We start from the raw sequence: 23,797 nt of genomic DNA, 5'->3' as shown, positions 1-23,797 counted from the left end.
ACGTCAATAAACAAGTTGTGATTCACTCCAACTGTAAATACGTTCTGTTTCTATCATCTGCTCTGATTCCTCCCCCTTCAAATGTCGCCCTGGGCATCTGCCCATTTATATCAACATTAGCTTCCGTGGGATTTGGTAGCTTTTGAAATCCTTGATTTTTACTGGAAAATGTCTAAGAAATTATACCTGAGTTGGGTAATTAAACATCTTTTTTGTCATTTTTCTAACAATGCACAAGAACATAGCGAATGACCTGATTCCTGGAGATAATGACTAAGGAGACATGTTCCACTGAAACTGAAGAAAAGGAATGTAATCTTGGGGGTTAGAATTTCATCTAAACAGATGCATTCTTAGAACAAAAAAAAGCCCCAAACTGTGGCTCTTGGTTGTATTTATTTACTTTTGAAAGATTTTAAAAACCGTTAATAATAAAAAAGCAAAAATGGCTATCAAACAACAATAGATCTTTTATGATAAATTAATAAAAGGGCCACCATCACTTGCTTCCTTATGAAGCACTAGAAAGAGATAAAAGGAAGCCAACATGAAACCCTGCAGGAAACTGAAGCTGCCCAGTAAACGCAAAATTCTAAACTCATTGAATGAGGACAAGCGATGTGATATTTCCTTGCATTGTCCAGAGAGGACTCTGTTACAGGTCACACGTATTGTTTGTTGGTCGTACCAATAAATATTTATATGCATGCAAATCATTGGAACTAAACTAATCTAAGGTCAATCAAAGAATACATTTAACTTAATATAACTCCTCAAAGCATTACCCGTCTTAATTGAAAATGGTATGCTCCAGGAGCTTTCAGCAGCACCTGGAGCTCCCTTTGCTGCTCCACCCTGCCTTTAAAGTTTGGTATTTAAAGGCGAACTTTAAACACACCCTGAAAAGTACCTAAACAATTAGCAAACTCAAATTAAACCAATAGAAATCAGAAACAAACTAACATTCCCCCCCACATTCTCTCTGAACAGGAAAGATGGCCAGCCTCCCTATACCAAAAACAATGTTCAACTAAATGTCACAATGTAACTGAAATAAAGAACTGAAACAAAAAGCATTTGGTCTGTAATTCGGTCTAAATTAAACACAACATAATATCGATCATTTATTAGGGATGGCACAGAGAGAAGTAAAGGCAGAAGCGTGTCTGCGATGCTCTGCTTTGCACACCTGTGTCGCATTCAAGGGACGTCTATAAATGAATTATGAGTGCAACAATGTAGAGAATTTTAAACTTATAATGATGAAACACCAAACAACCTAAAATTATAAACCACGAGCTAAGCATAAACAGTGTGGGCTTTTTAAGTGGAGGGCATTGATAACATCTCCAGATGTTATATATGTGGCAATCATTAACAAGTGTACCAGCATTTAATTCTCTTCAAACCTGTTAAGAAACTCCTCACATTGTGTTAAACTGGTTTGGTAAATATGAGTTTACCAAAGCTGAAGTCATAACATGGAGCAGATTAAACTTTAGTTTCAACAAACCTGCTTTCATATCTTTGTTCATAATTCTTTTCAGACATAATCATAAAAGTTATCTTGATGGGTTCTGTAAATGTTTGAAGTGTTTGTTTGCGTTGAAAGAGTCAAAAATAAATAAAAAAGTTTTGTTTTGTTTTTATTCAGTGCCTGAGTCTGTCTCAGGAAGAACAGTTTTTATTCAAAATAAATAGAAGTTAAATATATAAAGTGTTCATGCCAGTGATTAAAAAACATAGTTATAATGTTTTGTTGACATGCACAGGTTCACAACTTTTCTTGATTACTTTCAACCTTGATGCCACATTGAAATAAATATAAACAGTTCAGATGTATTAATATGCAGAAATGAGCACATTTTCATTTTCTTTACACACTTTGAAAATGATGTATATGTGCTGCTAATGTAGGCACAATCTTCCAAACACATTGTAAAACTAGCATTCTCATTTTTACAAAAGTCAGAAATCTGTTTATTCAAGAACTGAGCTGAACTCTGACAGACAACACTTTGTTGTTTATTCATCAGGCCTATTAAATCAAATCCAGTCATAAATAATCAGTCACGGCTGATTAGTGGGTGAACTCACGGCTGCACAGTGAACCCACTGACTTTTTACAGCAGCCAGCTGCTCCTCTCTGTTGCAGGTACTGCGTACCACCGCTAAATCTTTTAGGGGTACGCAGTACCCCGCCGTACCCCCTTACTATCACCCCTGCCCTGGTCATAACATATAAGGTTAGTTTAGTCAGATATTTGAAAAATTATATTTTGTGTATATTTTATTCGAATTTTGTGCTTTATCCATAGAACCTGTTTTGTCCCTATTCTCAAGAATATATATATATATATATTTATATAAAACTATATTTACTTGAAAAAATTAACATTGAGGACTATTTTACTACGCTGCACTGTGACCTTTACTTGAATAATTTTATTTTGAAGTATTTCTGCTCTTACTTGAGTAAAATTTCTGGATTTTCTACCCACTGAATAAAAAACAAACATGTTTTAACCAAAAATTCACCATAAACAGATGCACAGCTGCGGTTTTTGTTTAAGTTCAATACGTTTTTTGTTGAAAGAAACTGATTTGGAAAAGTTTTCTTATGCCAGATTTGATTTTTTTTTCCTACTTGAATTATTGCCATTTTGGTCATTAAAATACCAAAATTTCCACTTAACTTTATATTTTGATGATGTAATTTTTAAATTAAGTGTTTAATAATTTGATGAGTTACTTATCACCAAATACTTTTTTACTCTTACTCGAGTAAGTTCTTTTCAAATCACTTGAGTAAAAATATGCTGAAGTAGCTCTACTCTTGCTTGGGTGAAATGTACGGAAGCCGAGGTGCTCCCCCTTCCCCCACTGCTTTCTGAAAGGTGACCCCCGCCCACATTTACCTGTGCCGAACCCATCGTACCGTGAAGTCCTCCCGCCCGCCCGGACCGGATCACGGTGACGTCTCGGTCCAGAAGGTGGAGGGATATAAAAGCCTCCATGTCGGAAAAACTCTGCTGTTCCTCCCGGATCATAACGGTCTGAGTTTCCACAGACACGCAGCGCCTTTTCCGTCTCCTCCCAAGAGTCTCCTCTCCTGACAACTTTTTATTTGTTTGTTTTTCCTCGACTTTTCTCCAAAGATGAACAGAATCGTTTTTGTCTTCGTCGCCGGACTCGCCTTTGCAGTCGGTAAGCAGTGGCTAATTAATTTAATCAATGAAATTAATCGAAGATAACTGTTTCATCGGTCAGAGTGCATGAAGAAACGGCAATTTATCACCTTTTTTTCCTACTGCTTTTTACTTATGATTACAATTTGTGCCATAATTCGCCCCAAGGACAGGTTTGGAGGTTTTAAAATTAGAATTAACAGTTTTACACTGTTTTTTTTTTTTTCAGTTAATGAGGTCACATCATCATTTACCTTTATGTGAAATACCACATTATTTCGTCTCCTTTACATAAAATGTGGTTCAAATTTAGTCAGGTTGGTTTTGTTTGGAGTCCAAACTTCATCTTTTTGGCTTCAGGTTTCAGGCTGGGTGTGTTCAGCTGATGAGTCAGAAATAAACAAGATCCAATAAAACAAACAAACAACAAAACAAAAAAACTTTCAGCCAATTATGAATAAAACGCCGTCACGTTTGGGTGGGGTCGTTTGACACGGAAGGCATTTTTTTAAAGATTAATTTGGATTTTGGTAACCAAGTTACATTTCTTTTTAGCATTAATTTATTTGGATGTTGCAAATATAACGATTGTGTTGGATTTTGAAAAGATTACATGGTTTTCATAAAGTCCTTTTTAAGGTTTAAAAAACTTTCCACTGTATGAGGTATAACTAGCTAAGATACTTTTAAAGTTAAGAGATGCTTAAAATCGTCATGGCACAGATCCAACAAGCTGTAAAACTCTGGTTTATTTTGACCAGATAATTAAATTTGGTAGCATCAGGATGTTCTTTGAGTTTTTGATCTGCCCTCTGTTGACGCCATTGGAGAGCAGATTAGCTCGTTTTCATGTCCAACAGTGTGACTGGAGGTGATTTTGATGCGTTATCTGGCTGAAAACAGCCACCAGCAGATGGGTAATAAATGAAGGCAACATCGCTCAGACCAGCTGCGCCAAGTAAAAATCTCCCACATCTGTATTTGGCCTGAACCATTGACCAAAACTATGATGCATTCATGCCTCTGGTTGTTTACACCAAATTGTGGTCCAGCCGTCTAAAAAAAGCGCGACTCATCAGACCAGGCAACGTTTACCTAACCTTGAGCTGCTGTATGTACAATCAACTAAATGAAGAGGTGTACCTAATAACATTTCCATTTAAATTATGGTAAATTGTGTCATCTGTGGTTGTAATTGGAAATTTAGGAGCTCCGTTGTCTGAGGACTGAAAAAGGTTGCACCTTCCAGGCAATTTTGTTTCAGATTTCACTTCAAATGGCAGGGAGATAAACAACAGCAACAGGGAGGGGTGGGGTGAGTTTTCAGTTATTTTTCTTGCATCATAATAAATAAGCTGGAGTTGTGGTTTGGTTTCGAATATTAAGAAACGGCTTAAAATTACCCTGAGCAGGCGGTTCAGAAGAAGCAAATCTGTCTTACTTTACTTCTGGGGAAAATTTGTCTTGTTCGTAGAAGTTTCAGTGAATTTTTGCTGCAGTTTTGCAATTCGAGGTGGGTTCGTTTTTTATGTAGTCTGCTTGAAACGTCTTGCATAACTTACCAAAAATGGGTCACATGCAGTGGTGCAGTTATTGGATGATAAAAGATGAATGTTGTGGGATAAGGCAAAAGGAGCTGATTGTTGGTGCAGTTTTGCTAAATGGGTAACATCATGCTGTGAGTTGTGGCAGCAATAAATAAGTTTTGAATTGTTATTGTGGCCAACTGAAAAATTCCTTATTTCAAGGGCAACTGTTGTACAACTCAACGTTCAGTCTCCTTCTGGGCTAGTTTTAAATCTTTACATTTCTTTTATTTAACAATTTTGGCACTAGCAGGTTGTTGATGTATAAGGCTAATGCTAACATCACTTGTTAATTCCATGTTTTATTACAATTCCAATATATAGTGTATTTTATTTATAAAGCATACATACATAATCCTTATGTTGCCTCAGGTTCAATGTATTTATTCTAACAAAAGAGGAAATCAAGATGGTGGTTAACTTTAGGCCAGCAGCTTCTGCCCCTGTACATTATATAAAATATAATAAATAACTCTAAACAAACTACAAAGCAATAGCTTCCAATGAGCAGTTAGCAGCGGTTAGCAGCATTTTTTTAAATTAAACCTAGCTAAAATTGACAACAAATTTAATAACAGTTAAACATATACAAAACATAGCAAAATTACTCATAATATACTGTATACCATTACATTTGTCTCAAATGTATTTTAAAATATAATATTTGTCAAGAAAACTCAGAACTGATCCTAAATGGTTACAAACAGCAACAGAAACCGGGAGTGGGGGAGGGGGGTGAGGGGATGAGCTGTCAGTTTCTGGTTGCTACGGTAACCACCAACTGCCAAGAGCAACGTTAACGAATTTAAACCACTAATAAATGCTCGGAGAAACAACTTGTTGACTCACATAAATAAATAAAGAAAAAAAGCTTCACATTCATAATAAAACCCTGTTACACATAAACATAGTACACAATAAATTGCATAATTTTTTTTTATTATGCTAATGAGAAGTCCAATCCAAACTTCAGTTTGAATAATCTACTGGGCAATTGTAGCTTTGTTGCACTAGTTTAATGAATAGTAAAGAAATCAGTTCTGGAGATATTTGCTATGCTAAAGCTAACAGGTTGTTTATTTTTGTAGGCTAAAGCTAATGTTGCTTGCTAACAATATTAGCTTTAGCCAAATGTTTTAACATGACAATTTACTGATTTACTGGTTTCCAGAACATAATAACCAATAAATGAGTCAGAAATGACTAATTTTATTTTTAAAAAAAAAGATTCAACGCTGTGAGTAATTGTAGTTGAATGACATATTTGCTAAGCTAAAGTTAGCAGTTCCTTTATTTTGTAGGCTAAAGGTGATATAGCTTGTTAATACATTTGCTAATTCCAATGTCTGGAGTCCAATAAATCAGTCAGAGATGACTCTATTAGTGTTTTTTATTTACAAAGCAAAGTATAAACATACATGAACACAGTACACAATAAAATAAGAAATATTTTATAATGAAAAGCTAACTTCAGTTTGTGCAACCTGTGAAGAGTCAGTTTAACCTTTATATGTTTCTTTATAGATCCACCAGTGTCAGTAACTGATGGATGAAAGGCGGAGCTTAGGTTTTTCTGCAGCCTGTGCTCTGCTGGATTCACTTTAATGCTGTTTTTGCAGGTCGGGGTGAGGCATCGTGTTTGAGTTTCACTGCAGTATTTTTTCTACACTCTTTAAAATCGGTGAATCATGTCCCGACTTGGCAACCCTTGCCTGAGAAACTCTGCAACTTGTAAAAGTTGCCTTCTCGCATTCCTTAAACACAGAGGACATTCAAATATACCATCTGTCCTGCATCCATTGTGTCCCGGTTTTGTTTTGCTCTTGGGGTTTCTTCCACCATCTTGACTCGCTCTCATATTTCAGACCACACCGTAAGAGAGGGGCGGTATATTCCCATCGTGTCTGTTTTTCTTCGCTCCATGTCAGGGCACTGACCTCACTCCCACGTTGCTGAGCCTAAATATATGTTACTTTGTGACAGAAGATTGAGTCACAAATGCAGATAAAGTTATTTGGGAATTGACCAGGAGGCCAGGTTTAGGGAAGTGGCTGGTTTCAGCCATGCTAGCTGCAGGAATCAACATGTCACAGGCTGCTGGGAGGTTTCCCCAAACGACTGCCAGAAAAACAAGCACAAAGTTTCACCTCCATGTAACTTTGAGCCTGTTATGTCACGACTTTTCCAGAGAAGGAAAAATAAAACAAGGTGGCTGTTGATTTAGTAGCTCTTGGATGTACTTTGTATCCAGTTACTTAAAAACTGTTTAGTTTTACTGCTTTCTTGTGTTTGTGCTTTAGTTTCTACTGAAAATCTTTTAATTCACTTGACGTAAGACAAAAGTTACAGCAACATTTCTGAAAGGTATATGAGCTTGTTTTAAGTAAGTAATCCCTTTATATTGATTAAAAAGTTCTAGTTCCACTGGTATATTAATTTAATCTAATGGAAAAATGTCTTATTAGAAGTGTAATAAACTGCCAGTGGTGCTAGTACCTTTTTAGAACCAGTATTAATGAATTATTTACCTAAAATAAGCTACTATATGTCGCAGAAATGTCACTTATAAGTCAGTTTTGTCTTATTTAAAGTGTATTAATCTGTCATGATAGCAAATTTAGCTGGACAATAAATTCTCCCTGAATTTATTGCGATAAACGGTAAAAAGGTTATTTTGAGACATTTTCAAGTAATATATTGGTGATGACATAATCTACAAAAACACAACTTTAACTTCTAATCAACATTTAACACTTTAATACCCAAATAAATACACAAAAGAAAAGAAACGACAAATGAAACTAATTATTTAGTCTCCGTGAACAAAATTGTACATTTCTCCTACCATGTTTTAGAAAAAGCTTTTGTCTTAATTTTAGAAAAACTTCTTTTTTTTTCTTTTTATAGATTTCAGCTTTTAATTTTCTTCCCATTCAAATCAAATAAGAAAACAAAGTATTTAATTAGCACCCGTGCAGATTAAATTGCCCCTGTTGCTTGTTTTTTTTTAATTGCAATGTACACATAATTATTTCCTCGACAAAGAAGCTTTGGAAACGACGTTTGCTTAACGTTTCACGTGATGATCTTGTTTACCCACTGACTGGACCTAAAATGTTTCCACAGTCTGACTCACGGAGCGTCTCTCAGTTTCAGCTCATTCTCAGAGTCACAGCTTACTGGATTATTTTTGTTTTCTAACTTGGGATCCAACTCCCTCTTGACTTCACCTGAACACAGAAACAAATAAGTTGACACCTGAACAGAACTTGTTTCAACTGGAAGCAAACTACTTAAAAGTGATTGCAACACAAACGCCCTCAGGTTTAACAGACGCATTTTTGTTTTTCAAGGTGCCAAAATGCTGCCAAAATGATTCACTCTTAGTTTGATCATGAATTAAACTGACCATTTTGTTCCTTCTTTATTTTATTGTAATTAATTTAACTGCACCTGCCTTTATTTTGGCTGTCTTTTCCGGGTTTTTTTCTCTGAAGAGTTTGTTTTAGTTTTGAAGCTTGCAGTTCTGTTGACCGAACACCAGGGGGCAGCATAACACCAGGAACTCATCGGTGCCACACCTATTATCTAAAACGGGCCGTTTGTTTAGAGACAGAAATGCTTTTCATTTGGACTCTTCTCCATACAAAAAGAAAGTACACCCGTTGCTAATGCTGGGGTGTAATTATATAAATAATTTGATCTTTACTGGGTTCTGAAATTATTGCAATCCAAGTTTAAGTTTACAAAACTACACAAAACATGAAGCCATAATGGAGGGCCCTTCAGTGATTAAACTAAGTACATCCAGGTGACATTTCTAAGTTCTGCTTGACAACTGATGACATCACCTCTATAGTGTTGTATAATAATTTATCTACAAATGGAAAATGTTTAATTCTAACAACTTCCTGATGCAAAAAAATGACAATTAAAAACTTTCATATGTGATTTATGTATAAAGTGCTCCTTTACACGCATAAATATAACAACCGGGTCAGAATGACGAGGCTTTTAAAGGCTGATTAAAATGGTCCAGTAACACCAACCAGGCCTCTAAACTCACTTACTTCACTTCTGTAGCTGTTTATGTTGTTGTCATGCCCTAAATTTAATATTTCTGAGTATTTAAACTTTTATTTGATAGGAATGGATACAAAAACAGATCTATGGTGTTTGTAGCCAATTCGCATCATTAGAAGTACCTTTAAAAGTTGATCTTAAATCAGTAAAAGGGTAAAAAACAAAACAATGTATTTAAAGCTACTGAATGAAAAACGGTTAAAATTAATACAATTTTAGTTCATCTTCATTTTAAAGTCAGTTCTGGTCTCAAAATTAGATGGAAGTGAGTTTTCAAAGCTTACAACTCTTAACAGAATAAAAATAAAACCTTTTCTGTTTAGTTAATCTTTAAATAAAGGTTAAATGGGAATAAAATTAAGAATTGCTCATTGTTGAACGGTGTAAAGTTAGATTATGGTTTAATTCTCAGGAATTATGAGTATGATGTGATTATATTGCTCATCTTAAAATAAAATGAGTTGGTTTGTTTTGTCTGGATAATTTTTTTAAAAAAGGTTTGAATGTTTTTGTACAAAAACAAACAAACTTTCCCAGCCCCTTTTCTAATTTAAGAAGCTTTTCATTTAAAGGGGCGTCTCTTCCTGCTCCAGGAGTGAAGACGGTTCTGGAAGTGACGTATTAACGTTCCAGTAAAATCTAAAATTAATCTCATTTCCTTACAAAATTAGGCAAAGATAAATTGTTTCCAAAGCTGAGAATAAGTTTAATAAAAACTAATTAAAGTTTACACTGCAGCTGTGTGTCTGTTTATGGTGAATTTATGGCTAAATTATGTTTGTTTTTTTCATTCAGTGGGTAGAAAATCCAGACATTTTCCTCAAGTAACAGTAGAAATACTCCTAAACTTATCTTTTTTTAAAATCTTTTTAGATAAAGTAAACGTAACAAACGTAACAACCTCTGATCATCTGGTGAGAAACAAACAGTGAATTTCGTCTTTCAGCCTCTTGGAAACTATGCGCCTGGTTTTGTCACTGACGGAAACATCTCTGGGAACAAAGCTCGCTTTGCGTCAGAGCGTGTCTGGACCCGAACAGAGCCGGGAAGGCGTGCCGGATCGGGTCCGACCGGATCCAGAGACTGTAGAGGGAGGAGAGGCATGCGGCCGTCCGGCTGCATTGCTGAGCGCTGAGGTCCTGCTGGGCGACGGGCGGGGCAGAAAACACCTGACGCCGTTTTCAGGCCTCTGGGGTTTCAGTCTGACAGAAAATAAGAATAATGAGAACTACAAGGAAATTATGTTACTATTATCTCTGTTTTCTTGTGTTTCATCTACGTTGGAGCGAATGTTGTTCCATAAACTCTGGCCACAAAGCTTCATCTCATTAAGTCAATAATTAGTTTCTGAGTAGTTTGGACTTTTAAAATAACTAAATATGATGTTTAAAGGAAACACAAAATGCTTCAGTGACTGCAAAACAAGATTAAGTCAGATATATTATCAACACAAACCAAAATTAATGTTTTATTTTTTTAGATTAATCCTATGGACTACTTTTTGTCTCGAAATACAGATTTTCCGAAATCATACGTTTGCAAACATTACTAAAAAGACAATCCCATCAATAAGACTGTCTGGAAATGCAAAGTTAAATATATTATTAATTGTATATAATATTGTATATTATTGGCACACTTGTGATTTTTCTGTTTTTAAAAAAAAATATTTTAATTTCTTTTTCTTTGTGCTCTGGTGCCAATTTCACTTGCTCTAAAAATGAAATCACTAAAACCACAAATAAAGTTAAAACACAAAATTAAGATAATCAGCCTCAAGATTTATAACATTTTACAAATATAACAAAGAATTAAAACGCACAAACAAAACTATAACATTAATGCCAACAAGGCTGCTGGTTTTATTCAAGTCTACATTTACCAGTCATTGTTTTAATAGTTTTTATGTAATAAACTGACACAAATCACTCTGTGATAGTGAAATAAATGATTTTTAAAAATAACTTTACGTTTACCTAAACTGAGAAAAGAGAAACAACAAAACGTTGAAACTTTGCAGCTCAGGCGAACAAACGGATATTTTTTACACACTCCAGAAATAAATGATCAGCAGCAGAAAGATGAAATAAGTTGTCCAAAATACTTACAATACAAACATGGTGGCAGCATCATGCTGTGGGATCCTTCCCTTTAGCAGAGGCGGGAAGCTAAAAACAAGAAACAAAAAACTCAGACACAATGGAATGGTTTCTGGCCTAGTCAAAGTCCAATTTTTTTTTCTGTTAAATTCAACTTTAAATTTGATGTTCATCTGCCTCCCATCCAATCTGAGATATTATGCAAAGACAACTTCCTGTTTCTAAATGTGACACTTTCTCCTATAAAGGTGATTCAACAAAAATATTGACTCGCCACACTTTTCAGATTTTTATTTTTAAAAATCCTTAATTTAAGTTCCACTTGTTACTTATTTAGACTCCAAAACTACGTTTAAAGTGTGCATTACGAGGAGCAACAAAAGCCTGGGTGCAGCCAAAACCGGCGCAGCGAGCGCTGAATCACCATCCTTTACAGAAACATGGGTGAACTTCAACTTTCTTATGCAAGTACTTTAACTATAAAGTACTTTAATTAACCGTCAAGAAGTACAACGCAACTTAATTAGTTTTAGTTTACTTCATAAGCAAATGTTTATTTGCTTTAAAGATTTGATAGATGACATGCTGTGGAAATGCCCACAGCAGTAATAAAAGTATTTGTTGCTCAAAATTAAAGAGGCACAAGCAGCACTGCAAAAACACAACATCTATTTTAAGTGTCGATACATAAGTACACTTGAAAAAAAACACAAGTGACTTTTCAGTAACATGTAGGAGCTTGTTTTAATTAAATAACTACTTAATATTGATTAAAAATTACTAATTCAACTGGTGGATTATTTAAATTATAACAAGACATTTATAGAAAAATAATCAGAAAAAACACAAAATTTCGTTTCTTAGTGCACCTGAAATAAGACAAAAAACTTTTCAGCAAGATATAGCAGCTTGTTTTACGTAAATAATTCCTTAATATTGGTGAGAAAGTTCTAGTTAAAATGGCGCCGTTACCTAGCAACGCCAGCCAAGCCCAGCCTGTCGCCTAGCAACCGAGTTCTAGTTCCACTGGCAGATTATTTCACTAAAAACACGAGGAAAATGTTTTGTTTTAAATTGATTTATCTGCCAGTGGATCAGGTATTTTCTTTAAACCAATAGTAAGTGGTTAGTTACTTTAAAAAGCTCCCATTTGTTGCAGAAAAGCTACTTGTAAGTTAGTGTTGTCTTATTTTAATTGTATTAAGACATTTTGATGTCAAAATTAGACCAAAATACTTGGTCAGATTTTGTGTTTTTGCAGTGAGATGAGATTAAACGAGTACTACAACAGAATTTATAGTATTTTTCTTTAAGGAAAACATCTGCCAACTTCAGAAAATGTCAAAGAAAAATGATCAAAGTATTGATCTTTACATTTTGCATGTGAGGAATCAGGTTTTCTGATCAATAGTTTTGCTCGTATTTCAGTTGATTTTTTTCACAAATTTTCTGTGACTGATTAGTTTCTGAATGTTCTTATGAATGAATGTGTTCATGGTCTTTTGTCCTGTGATGGATTGGAAATTTGATTAATTAATGAATAATTTCTGTTTATTTAACCTAAAACAAACCAAAGGATGCGTGACTCTGGTTTTACTCTCAGATGTTGTTTATTTCCTCTAAACAGTTTTTACTTGGGTGTGTTGTTGTTTCTTTCTTTTTCAGTATCGTCACTTTTTTTGCTGGTAAAAGTAAAAATAAGAGAAAAATCAGCAGGGTTAAATAAAAAAGGCTTCCAGAAATGTCAAATAATAATCGATCATGACCAATTTAAAAGGGGGGTGGGGGGGAAAGAAATCCAAAATATATCAAAATTAGGGGTTAAAAAAGCTCTTGAAATCAGGTGTTTTAAAATCTACAAATTAAATAAATTCAACAGATTGTTCTATTTTTCGTTCATTTTTAACTTTTACATACATTTCTTGTATACTTTCCTAAAGCATCTGATTAAATTCTTCTCATTTTTAAGGCCCAAACTTGCTGCGTCGACGTTAAAACATTTCATGTTTCAAAACATGAACATGTAATAAACATTTCAGGTCCAGTCACGTTTTAAACGGCTACATTCTTCACAAAATGTATTTTTAAAGTGACAGTCGCACTAAAACGCATCTTTTTGTCTGATCCGTGGTATGAAGTTGGACCGGACTTCATGTCTTCCTTCAAGCCCTCAGCAAACGTTTCTACAGCATTTATTTATCCTTCATACGGGTCCAAGTTTAACTCCTTTTGTTTTTTTACTGCTCATTTATCGTTTTCTTCACAAGTAGTTCTCTGTGTCGTATTTCACCACAAAAATACCAAAAATAAATATTTCAGTTAACAGTTTCCAATAATCAAAGATTGTTTAAAGGTCTATTGTTAGAAAATGATAACTATAAATTCGTTCTCACAATCAAAGTTTAACATTTTAGGAATTTAAAGTCGGTATTTCAAGTAGAGTTCAACACATCACCAGGATTAAATGAAAATAAATAAAACCAGGATAGATTGGTTTATTTTGTCCATATTTTAAACTCAACATTTCCCATCAGCCATTGCTTCATTCATCCATTATGACGGCGTTCAGATAAAACATTTCTACTTTTAAAGTTGTCACATTTTGGGCCAGAACTCTGCGATCTTCACAAAATGTACTTGTGAAAGTGGCACTGGAAGCGTTTCACCGCTTCGTCTTGACCGGAATGAAGTCGGACCGGTTCTGACGGGCTTGTTTAAACTTCCAGGTCTACAGTCTGTAGCTCAGGGAACACATTTTTAAACACTTTAGTTTATAAATCACAGAACGGCTTGGCACCAAAACACATTAAAGAACAGCTTCAATGCAACACAAATCTGGAATAAACTAATGCAAAAACAGCCGAAACACTGATTTCTTTAAATCTCAAGTCCTTCCTGTTCAGAGTTGCGTTTAATTCATAACTTGATGACGGATTAATCTGGTTACATTTACACTGCAGGCCTTAATATATTGATGAAAAAGTCTTGGATCCAGTGGCAGATTATTTCGCGTCGTGTTGAAACTTCTGGGTGACCCACTGAACTTTGACACACACTGCGAAAACACAAAACTCGTCAAGTATTTTTAGTCTAGTTTACTTAAAAGTAACTTTTCAACAAGATATAGAGCTTTGTTTTAGGAAATAAAAAGTGCTAGTTCCACTGGTGCCGTTACCTAGCAACGCCAGCCAAGCTCGAACCGTCACCTAGCAACCCAGTTCTACTCCACTGGCAGATTATTTCACTAGAAACACGGGGAAGTTTCTTGTTATAAGTTTATTTATCTGCCAGTGAGTCTAGTATTTTTCCATCAATATTAAGGAATTATTTTCTCATCTTGCTTAAAAGTTACTTTTAAGTTACTTTGTCTTATTTAAAGTGTGCTAAGATCTTTCCACTACAAATATTTGGTAAGATTTTGTGTTTTTCGCTTTGTGTTTATTTAGCTAAATCATTTTAGCCAAATGAATGTGGAACTCTGAAACTTGATCTTGGGATATGTTAATAAAAACTTGTAGAAATACAGTGAAATTTTAATATTTGAATAAACCAAAGAAAAACAATTATGCTTCAGGTTCAAAGTGTAAGTAATGATCCATTTGAACGCTTGTATCTCTGACTCATAAATCAGAACGGGTCACAAAGGAAGGAACAGTCTGTAACTATTTTAATGACGTACTTTCCACCAGTCACAAGATACTGGGATGATAACTGGGCCAACTGGTTCTGCTAAAACATGCCGTTTCATTGTCGGTGTTTAATCACACATACGGTGAGCCAAACATGGCAACAAGCGGCTCAACATGGCGGCAAAGACAAATCCTGAATTAAAAACAAATGTAGTTATGGTTCAGTTTCTACTATTTTCTGGTTCAGCAGCTGGTAAAATATGTTTTACATTTAAAGCAACATTGGAGAAAAACTTTGTTTTATTTCTATTTATAGTCGAGGATTTTTATGATTTTACAGTCAGACGATTTAACCCAGGGATGTCCAAACTTTTTGTCAAAATCCACAAGTTGAAAGTATTGAGTACTTTTTTTTTTTCTCCCCAAATTGAAACTCAAAAATATAATTTTTAAATCTTTTTTTTTTGCCTGCACAACGATAAATAACACATCTAACATTGTACATTTACCATTATTTGGCCTTGTTATTCTCCATTTTTTTTTAAAAGTCTATAAAATGTTTCTAGTTTATTCCCAAAATGTGAATCAACAATTTTTGCTGTATTTAGTCAAATATAATGAATGAATGTGTCCAACTGCGTTCTATTCAATGCAACAAGATTAAATAAAAACTGGTGTTTTACTTAACAATTCACCGTTTTAAGAAGATGAAAAACTCTCCATGGAAAATTTCAGAGGACCAGATTTAGATCGGACCTCACAGAATGAATCAAATGGCCACAGTTGGCCCATGCGCCGCACTTTGGATACCCCTGATTAACCTTTTAGCAACACAAAGTGGTGTGTTTGTCCCCAAATCTGCATATTTTGTACACAGACATCTAGATGTGAGATGAAATCATGTTTATTGTTTCAATGCTGTGACATAAAGTCACTGACTGTGAAGCCAGAAAAGCTGCATTCTCCGTACGTCTTCCTGACAGTAAAACCAGTTCACCACAGTTGTTTTTTTAAAGGTTTCTGTCGCTCACCAGCAGCTGAACAGGAAGAAGGAAGGCAAGACGTGCAGTAAATGACGGGAATTGAAAACTACACGTTTGAAGCACCAAAGTTCAATCAATTTCTAAAGTAACTTCTGCTAAAGATTAACTTAAAAATAAAGTTGAATCTCGGAGGAAGGAAAAAAACTGTAATTTTATTACTTTTTAGCTGATAAAGCCCCGTTTGTTGTAAAAACGGCAACAATTTCATGATTTAACACTTGAAATGTATCCATGTTAACATCCAGACATGCTGGGTTGCTTGTCAGTGGGGAAAAAAACTAAATGATTAGAAACTCATGAGTAAAATCTGGATTTTTCTCCAAAGAAACAGCAGATAAACCTTTATTTTAATCCAACATCAATCAAAACTTGGATCAGGATGAATTAAATAAAGTTTTCCTCTATTGTGCTGTTAAGAGCTTCTTTGCTCCAGTGGTTTTATTTATTTAGGTTGATTAGAGTTGTATTTATAGCTGCCTCGTCTCGCTGCTTCCTGCTTCTAAATTTGTAACAAATCCAACACGGAAATGTTTCATCTTGGAAAATCCCAAACCGAGTTTTATCTTGAGCTCATCAGTGTGTTTTCAGATCTTTTACATGCCAACATACCTTCCTTTTAATGCCATCATTTGTTTTTAAAGAAACCTTAAAGTCCTAAAACGTCTCTAGTCCTATCCTTCGTTTCTTGGCCTCTGGGAATTTAATTACAAATCAGGAGTAATAGCGGTTTTTATGCCAGGTTCATGTAATAAACCGTGTCCAAAAGTAAAACTTAAATAGTAAGAAGCATTTCCATCACACAGTTGGGTTGCAGAGGCTTCAGTTTCGAGAGAGATCATCCTGACCCTGATGCACCTTTTGGCCTCCGGCTACCAGGAGGATGAAACTCATCAGAGGAATGAAGAAAAACCAGAATGCGAAGCAATGCAGTCCTTCTGCTAAACACCCAGTGACTCAACTACACAAAAGAACAAAACGCCATCTGTCTAACTACTTAGCTAGATGGATATCTAGCTAGATAACCAGAAAAAGCACTAGAAAGGCTCAACTATCTAGATAGTTGGCTATACAGTTTACCATCTAGCTATTTAAATAGTTGGCAAGAAAATGCACACCTAATTAGCCAGATAGTTGGTTAATTATCTAGCTAACTCCCATCAGAAGTCACCTAGCTAGCTAGTTGTGCCATTTCTATCCATTGTTGAGAGACGGAAACAACCATCGCTTCAGAAACTCGTATCTCTACCCGGGTCTTAGATATTTCAGGCAAGACACAAAAATGAGCCACAAACCAGAATGTAAAACCACTCAACATTTATTAAATCCATGCATTTGGCCAAATGGAGACACGACTCACCCACAAACACGACCAGCGATGCGTCCCTGAGGAGGAGGTCGTGTCTGAGTGCGAGGACCTCATACTTTCATCTCTCAGCCTCGCACCCCGAGACGTCGCGAACCCCTCCAGCTGTCCCCTTACACACAAACTATACAGATCCTCTCAGACTGCATGAAACTCTCCCCTCTTGGCTGCTAACCATTTAAGGAGTTGTGTTTTCTTAGATGTTTCACCTTTTATTCTGCTGCTAGAACATTCTGACCCGCTGCATCCTGTTCTTGTGCTCCTTATCTAACTGTGGTACAAACTGGGTTATTCATCTTATCCTGAGCCGAAACATTTCAAACTATAATGTGGATACAAGTTTGTAAAGGGTTTAACACAGTGTTGCAATATGAAGCTTTATGTTTGATACTCAAAATATACAAAACTCACTTATTTCTCCACACCACCTAGAGAGTTGGCTAGCTAACTAGCTGGTCAGCTAGCTCCCATCAGAAGTCGCCTAGCTATGTATCTAGCTACATAGCTAGCTAGCTGGGTAGCTAACTAGCTAGATGTGCCTTTTCTAGCTACCTGGACAGTTGACTAGATGGCTAGCTAGCTCGCCTCAGAGCTGGTCACCCAATCCGTAAGCAGAGACTTTCTCTATTTATTTAACTTGTATACAAGTCCAGTTGTTCTCTTCCGGCCTCATGGTTCTGTTCAAGAAAATTAGTAAACATAAAACTTTATGATGTGGTTTATAAAGTCTGTAAGATCCCAGACCCTGAGATTTATTTGTCATTCAAACTTAAGACACAAGGAAATAAAAAGGTTTAATACCCAATGATGCAGCACAAACTCATTTTGGATGCAGAGAATCCGTCACCGTTCAGCGCAGGGCTTCACTCAGACGTCTTAACGATGACACCAAGTGAAGCACATTTTGTTTTTATCTATTCCTCCCTCTGCAGCCTCTCATGATTACTTTATCCAACACAATCTGCCAGTCTTATGTGCTGCGGTTGTAAGTGAGCGTGCAGATAAGAGGGCAAGAATCAAACTTAACAATGAGGAGGAAGAGAGACGTGGAGAAAGCTGCAGCGCCATTTAAAGCTAGAGAATGTTATGAAAGAAGGTCATTAAAGGCCGTGGGGGAACTTTCATTATGCTATGTGTAGCATGGTGGTGGCAGCATCATGCTGTGGGGTTGTGGAGGTTCATCACCAGCAGAATGATCCTAAACAAACAACCAGAGCTACAATTAAATTAGGTTTAGATCGATCAGTAGTGTCCAAACTGTTTTCATTTATCAAATTAAATTTAAAAAAAATTGTCATTTATTATTTTAATAAAGATTTTATTGACGCAAATGTAATATTTTTTTAGATGCAAAAATTAAAAAGGTTTAGTAATATTGGGGTCAGTTAAGTTACTGAATGTTTTGTGGTCCTATAATACAAAAACCTGGCCAATGAATTAGAAACTTGTGCTATACCAATTTTTTTGTGTGTAATTTTAAGATTATTTTATTTGTCAGTAAAATTTGTCAATCTAAAAGAAATTTGAAAAATTGTCCATTCCTCCAGAACTGCAGTTGGGAAGCCACAAAAAATTATCCAGAGGGCCACAAATGGCCCTCGGACCGCACTTTGGACACCTTGGTTTAAATCAAAGCATGTTCATATTGTTGCCAATAATTTTTAAGTTTTGTTTCAAATAATGTCCGTGTTCATTGTGACAGGTTTGTTATCGTTTCATACTTTAGCCGCCTTTTAAAGGACTGAAATCGTTTCTGCTCTTCCTCATTTTTTATTTTTATTTTTTTAAACACCTCTGTTGGTTTCCTGCTCTGATCCAAACAAGCGGTTCTGCTGTCAGTAACTTGCTGTACTCATCTATTTACAAGTAAACATTTCTTCTCCTCCTTTCTGTCTCTTTCCCCGAACCCTTGATTCCTCAAACCCAACAGGTCAAAACCTGGAATGCTACAAATGCAGCATTGGCCTGTGGAACCTCTGCTTGACCACAAAAACCATGTGTAACGTCGGGGAGCGCTGCTTCAGCGGCGAAGGGGGAACGGGTGAGTCACTCATCAAAAACGCCTCGCCGTGATGAGATAATCATTCACAACCGCATTCCTGAACCGCTGGGTGACTAATTTGTTTTTTAAGGAAATGTTTATCAGCAGAACATGGTGGTGGTGGTGGTGTGGTTTCCAGGCATTTGCTCCACCGGCTCCTCCCCATACCCAGTAACTGGTTGGGCCGGCCGGCCTTTGTGGCACAGAGTCGCTTTTATTGCTGTGGAGGAATGTTGGAACATTTTCAGTCGGCCATGTTGGTGTATTTTCCAACAGTAAGAGCATCTCAGCTGGATTTAAACCCAGTCAAAGACACTCCACTCCACCTATCGAGTAACTTTGGTCTGGTTTCTAGTGCAAATATCTTGGTATACACTTTTTGGCAAGAAATGGACCCGTTTTAACTAAATAATTCCTTGATATTAATGAAAAAGTACTGGCTGCATTGGGAGATAAATTAACTTGTAACATGGAGAAAATATCTTGTTAGAAGTGAAATAATCTGCTAATGGAAAGAATTTTTTTTAAATTAATCAATATTAAGGAATTATTTACTCAAAACAATTCCTGTGTCTTACTAAAAATAAAAAATCAAGGAAAAACAAGAAATAAGATGAAACTAACTCAAAAGTAGCTTTTCAACAAGATATCATGACTTGTTTTAAGTAAATAATTCCTTAATATTGATAAAGTGCTAGTTCCACTAGCGCCGTTACCTAGCAACGGCAGCCCGTCGCCTAGCAACCAAGATCTAGTTTCACTGGCTGATCATTTTACTAGAAACATGAGGAAAATGTTTTGTTTTAAATTAATTTATCTGCCTGTGGATCAAGTACTTTTTCATCAATACTAAGGAATTGTTTACTTAAAATAAGCCTCTGTCTTGCTAAGTTACTTGTAATTTAGTTTTGTCATATTCCAAGTGTAGTAAGATGTTTTCACTAGAAACTAGACCAGAAATATTTGGTAAGATTTAGTGTTTTTGCAGGGCAAAACCTTAATCCTGTTTAATCTGAGAGGTGGATTGCTCTCAAATGTAACAGGAAGTGAACTTTCAAAAAATATCCGCAGGATATGTACCGAGAAGTCATCACATTTCCCTCTCGCCACCCAAATATGAGGCAGCCATTTTGGTTCTTTATGCTCGGCAATGATTTTGGGTTTACATTAACTCTCCAACCCTCCGTCTTCAGGGAGTCTTACATTTATGTATGTAAAATGACGGCCTTAAAATGTCTTAAATTCATTAAAAAAAAAAATTAAGTTGGCCTTAGATAACAAGTCTTACATTTTGTTGTGGTAGGATTACTCAGTTTTATTTTTTTGTGGGACTTTTGTCAATGAAAAGTTTATCTTTGTGCTTAAAAGAAACACAAAGAACTAGCTGGTAATATAGCCTTGCTACCTAGCAAGAAAAAAAAACGAAGGGAAAGTAGAACTTGATTTTAGGGAAAATGCTGCAGCTGAAATTAAGTGTCTTGGGTTTTATTCATATTTTTTCTGCTCGTTTCCACTGACATTTTATCTCTATAAGTTTCTCTTAGCTTATCAGCAATAAACAGACACAATGCTTATGACATCAGTGTGTCTAACAGCACTTAAAAAATGTCCCATAAATAGCAACACACACAAAAACATGATCAAGTTGTACTACTGGCTTAAAAACACTGAAACAAATAATTAAAATAGAATCAACATCATGCAAATCTTGTGTAACATGAATAAATGTTATGCAACAGAAAGTTTATCATATTTCTGTAAGTGTCTATATGAGTAAAACAGCATTTTCAGATAATAATATATAATCTAGGTCAATTATAAATGGTGTTTAAATATATTTGTTTCTTTATCTGTTTATTTTTTGGTTGTAGGTAAATATTTTCATGAATTAAACAACCACATGGATATAAAGTGGTTTTGTTTAAGAAAGAATGAGGAAAATAGAAATGTGAAGGTGTGAAAAACGGCTACAATTTAAAAACTAACAGTTCATTCACAAAATATCAGCAGGTATTTTATTATTATTAGTTTTTATACACATATAAACCTGAACCAGGATGTCGACTTGGATTCTGTTTACCGTAAATTCTCTGACTCGTTTTCCTGCCAGTCATCCTCACTTTGTTTCCTGGCACATAAACCTTCAAAATCACAAAACAATCATGTCAAGATTTTAAAATCTGATGTGTCATTTTCTTTTGCCATTATGTCTCCGGTGATGGTTTTAAATTTACAATCACTTGGAGTTAAACACTTTGCCACTGAAGGGAACGAGCACAAGCAAAACAAGAGTTTACCTGCATGACCGCTTCATGCATGTCTTTGTGCAGGAAGAGGGAATCGGCGTTAACACACAACTATCATCTTCTGATCGATTAACTCGTTATTCTGAGAAAACCAAGCAGAAATTAACTGGTTATTTTAAGAAAACCAATGGGAAATTAACTCATTATCTTGAGAAAACCATAAAAATCAGGTAATTAACTCGTACAAAAGTCAGAAACTTGACTCAATCCATCAGGAAATGAACTCGTTATTTTGAGAAAACAATCAAGAAATTAATTTATCTTGAGAAAACCATTGGGGGAAAAGTATATGTAGAAAATGTTCACTCTCACCGTCTGTACGACACACAAAAAAATCCCAAATACTTTTTGTTCAACAACTAAAGTGACTTTAAACATGACTTAAATACCCCAAAAAGCCACAAGTTGAACAACTTTCATTGAAACGGGTTGAAAATGGATTTACTGGTTGATAGTCAAACCTAAATAGTGTTTTTTATTCTTCTACAGGTGATGTGAAAATCAAAATGAAGGGCTGCCTTGAAGTGGCAAAATGCAACCAGACGGAGAACGTGAACTTACCCGGCACCTCCAACACCACCATCTACAAAATGACCAAAACCTGCTGCAACACCAACCTGTGCAACGCGGCGCCCGGCCTGCCCGGCGCCTCCGCCCTCAGCCTGGCAGCGGTCACCATGTTTTCTCTCCTGGCTGCCAACTTCATGGTTTAATACTCCAGAAAAAAGAGCTTACAGACACATAGCACCATCATACACGTTCTAGCACTAGATCTTTGTTTTTCATGCATGTTTTAAAGTGATTTTTACATAATTTAATTCCTAAAAATTAAATTAACTGGAAATTAAGCTAAAATCTAAATTTTTTGCAACACATTTGCAAATTCTGTGTTCTTACAACTTTACGGATTTTGTATTGAAACGTAAACATTTTGCTCTTGGAACAGATTTAAGCCTTGGTGATTGGCTACGTTTAGCTAAAATAAACAGGAAGTTGTTATTTTACGTCTGTCTAAATATAGAAAAAGAAAATCCAGATACAACACATTAATACCAAGTGTTAACATAATTTGATTTGTCTTTTTTTATCACACAAAGGATTTTTTAAAAGACATATTTAACCGTTTTTCAGCAATTACCTTGACTAGCTTGGCCAAGCTAAGCTATTGTAAGATGACGGCACAAAATGCTATTTGTTTCAGATGTGCTGCATTAATTTGGGGGGGAAAAATGAGCTTTGTTTGCATTTTATCTCAGAAACCAGAAACTGAAATATTTCTGACTTACTCTTGCTTTAGCTTAAAAGATTTTAACCCTCTTCTTGGGAACTAACAGGCTAACGTTAACCGAAATAAGTAAATGCTGGTTTGGTTTTCTGTAAATGTAGAACAAGTTTCAGTCTTATTTGTGACATATATTCCACTTTTCTTTATTAAATTTTTTTAAAGGCATGCCAGAGTATTTCTGGTCACACAAATACACTTATAGAGCCGGATTAAGTTTTCTGCGTTTGGTTTAGCCGAGTTAGATTAGCTAACCTAATGTAAGATAAATGCAGTAGCAAATGTTTGCCAAAGTGCCGTTTGTTTTTAATGACATATATTATTAATTCAAAGTAAAAAGGAGCTTAATACGCATTTCTACTTCAACTCAGTATGTTAGAAACTGGAAACTTAATCTTAAATTCAACATTTTCTTGACCGGTGACTTGCAAAACGGCTAGCTTGCTAGCTAGCTCACAATATAGAAAAAACCCACATATCTTTCTATCGCACATGTGACACATTTTCCAAGTATTGAAGAAAGAAAACTGAGGTTATTTTTGCAAACAAAAGACAGATAAGTAATTGTCATTCTCAGTAGCTAGCTGTTAAACATGCTAAGCTAATCTAATGGTAGATATTACATAAAGTACGATATATTTTAGTTTTAACATTGGAATAAGATCTGGAAAGTATTTCTTTCTGCTGATTTAAAATTAATGCTGTAGAAGCCAAATAGAACGCGTTTGGTCTTTAAACATTTCTTTTCGTATTTCTAGGTAGTTGTTTGGTTTTGTTTTAGCCGCCCATCTTTCTTTTTCTGCTATCTTAAAAATGATTAATTATAAAAAACACATGACTCCATCAGTTTTATTTGGCTTCTTGATGTTTGTGTCAAAGTTATACATTTACAGCGGTTGATCAGAAACTGTAGGATGAAAGTTTTTACATGTTTTTTAAGTTGTTTAGGTTGCGTTTCCTTTAAAGGTTTCATTTATTTACGTCAACTTTCTCTTTGTTATGTTTCTCTTCCTTTTAAGGATGTTTCCTCAATATTTTCAAAATCAGAAATTTGTGTCTGACTTTAAGGTGAAATGTTTCTTTGTAAAATAGTTTTTGACAAAGGTGAATAAAATTGGAAAATGGGGAAAGAGTGAGCTGTTTGTTTCAAGGTGTTTTCTAAACAGAATCGCCATGG

The 23,797-nt window shown here is 35.4% G+C and overlaps 1 protein-coding gene and 1 long non-coding RNA gene across 2 annotated transcripts; one reads left to right on the top strand and one right to left on the bottom strand.

Annotated features, from left to right (window-relative positions):
* Nucleotides 1-3,007: 3,007 nt before the first annotated feature.
* Nucleotides 3,008-23,750, top strand: LOC103472903 (prostate stem cell antigen-like). Its single transcript, XM_008422771.2, has 3 exons — nucleotides 3,008-3,207; nucleotides 18,922-19,032; nucleotides 21,828-23,750. The coding sequence occupies exons 1-3, from the start codon at nucleotides 3,159-3,161 to the stop codon at nucleotides 22,049-22,051; spliced, it is 384 nt and encodes a 127-aa protein (XP_008420993.2). The 5' UTR covers nucleotides 3,008-3,158; the 3' UTR covers nucleotides 22,052-23,750.
* Nucleotides 9,828-17,423, bottom strand: LOC145553648 (uncharacterized). Its single transcript, XR_014089704.1, has 3 exons — nucleotides 16,986-17,423; nucleotides 10,966-11,025; nucleotides 9,828-10,059 (listed from the first exon to the last, which is right to left on the bottom strand). It is a non-coding gene; the product is annotated as an uncharacterized LOC145553648 (long non-coding RNA).
* Nucleotides 23,751-23,797: the final 47 nt, after the last annotated feature.

This window comes from Poecilia reticulata, chromosome 11 (assembly GCF_904066995.2).
Source record: "Poecilia reticulata chromosome 11, P_reticulata-male-v2, whole genome shotgun sequence".
Taxonomy (NCBI): domain Eukaryota; kingdom Metazoa; phylum Chordata; class Actinopteri; order Cyprinodontiformes; family Poeciliidae; genus Poecilia; species Poecilia reticulata.
The sequence above is the reverse complement of the archived record's forward strand: the minus strand, read 5'-3'. Positions and strand labels throughout refer to the sequence as shown.

What these genes read in the sequence shown, in the direction of transcription:
- LOC103472903 (XM_008422771.2), top strand. Translation starts at nt 3,159, where the DNA reads ATGAACAGAATCGTTTTTGTCTTCGTCGCCGGACTCGCCTTTGCAGTC. An exon ending in CGGACTCGCCTTTGCAGTCG is followed by an intron (nt 3,208 to 18,921) that starts GTAAGCAGTGGC and finishes CAAACCCAACAG; the next exon opens with GTCAAAACCTGGAATGCTAC. An exon ending in CAGCGGCGAAGGGGGAACGG is followed by an intron (nt 19,033 to 21,827) that starts GTGAGTCACTCA and finishes ATTCTTCTACAG; the next exon opens with GTGATGTGAAAATCAAAATG.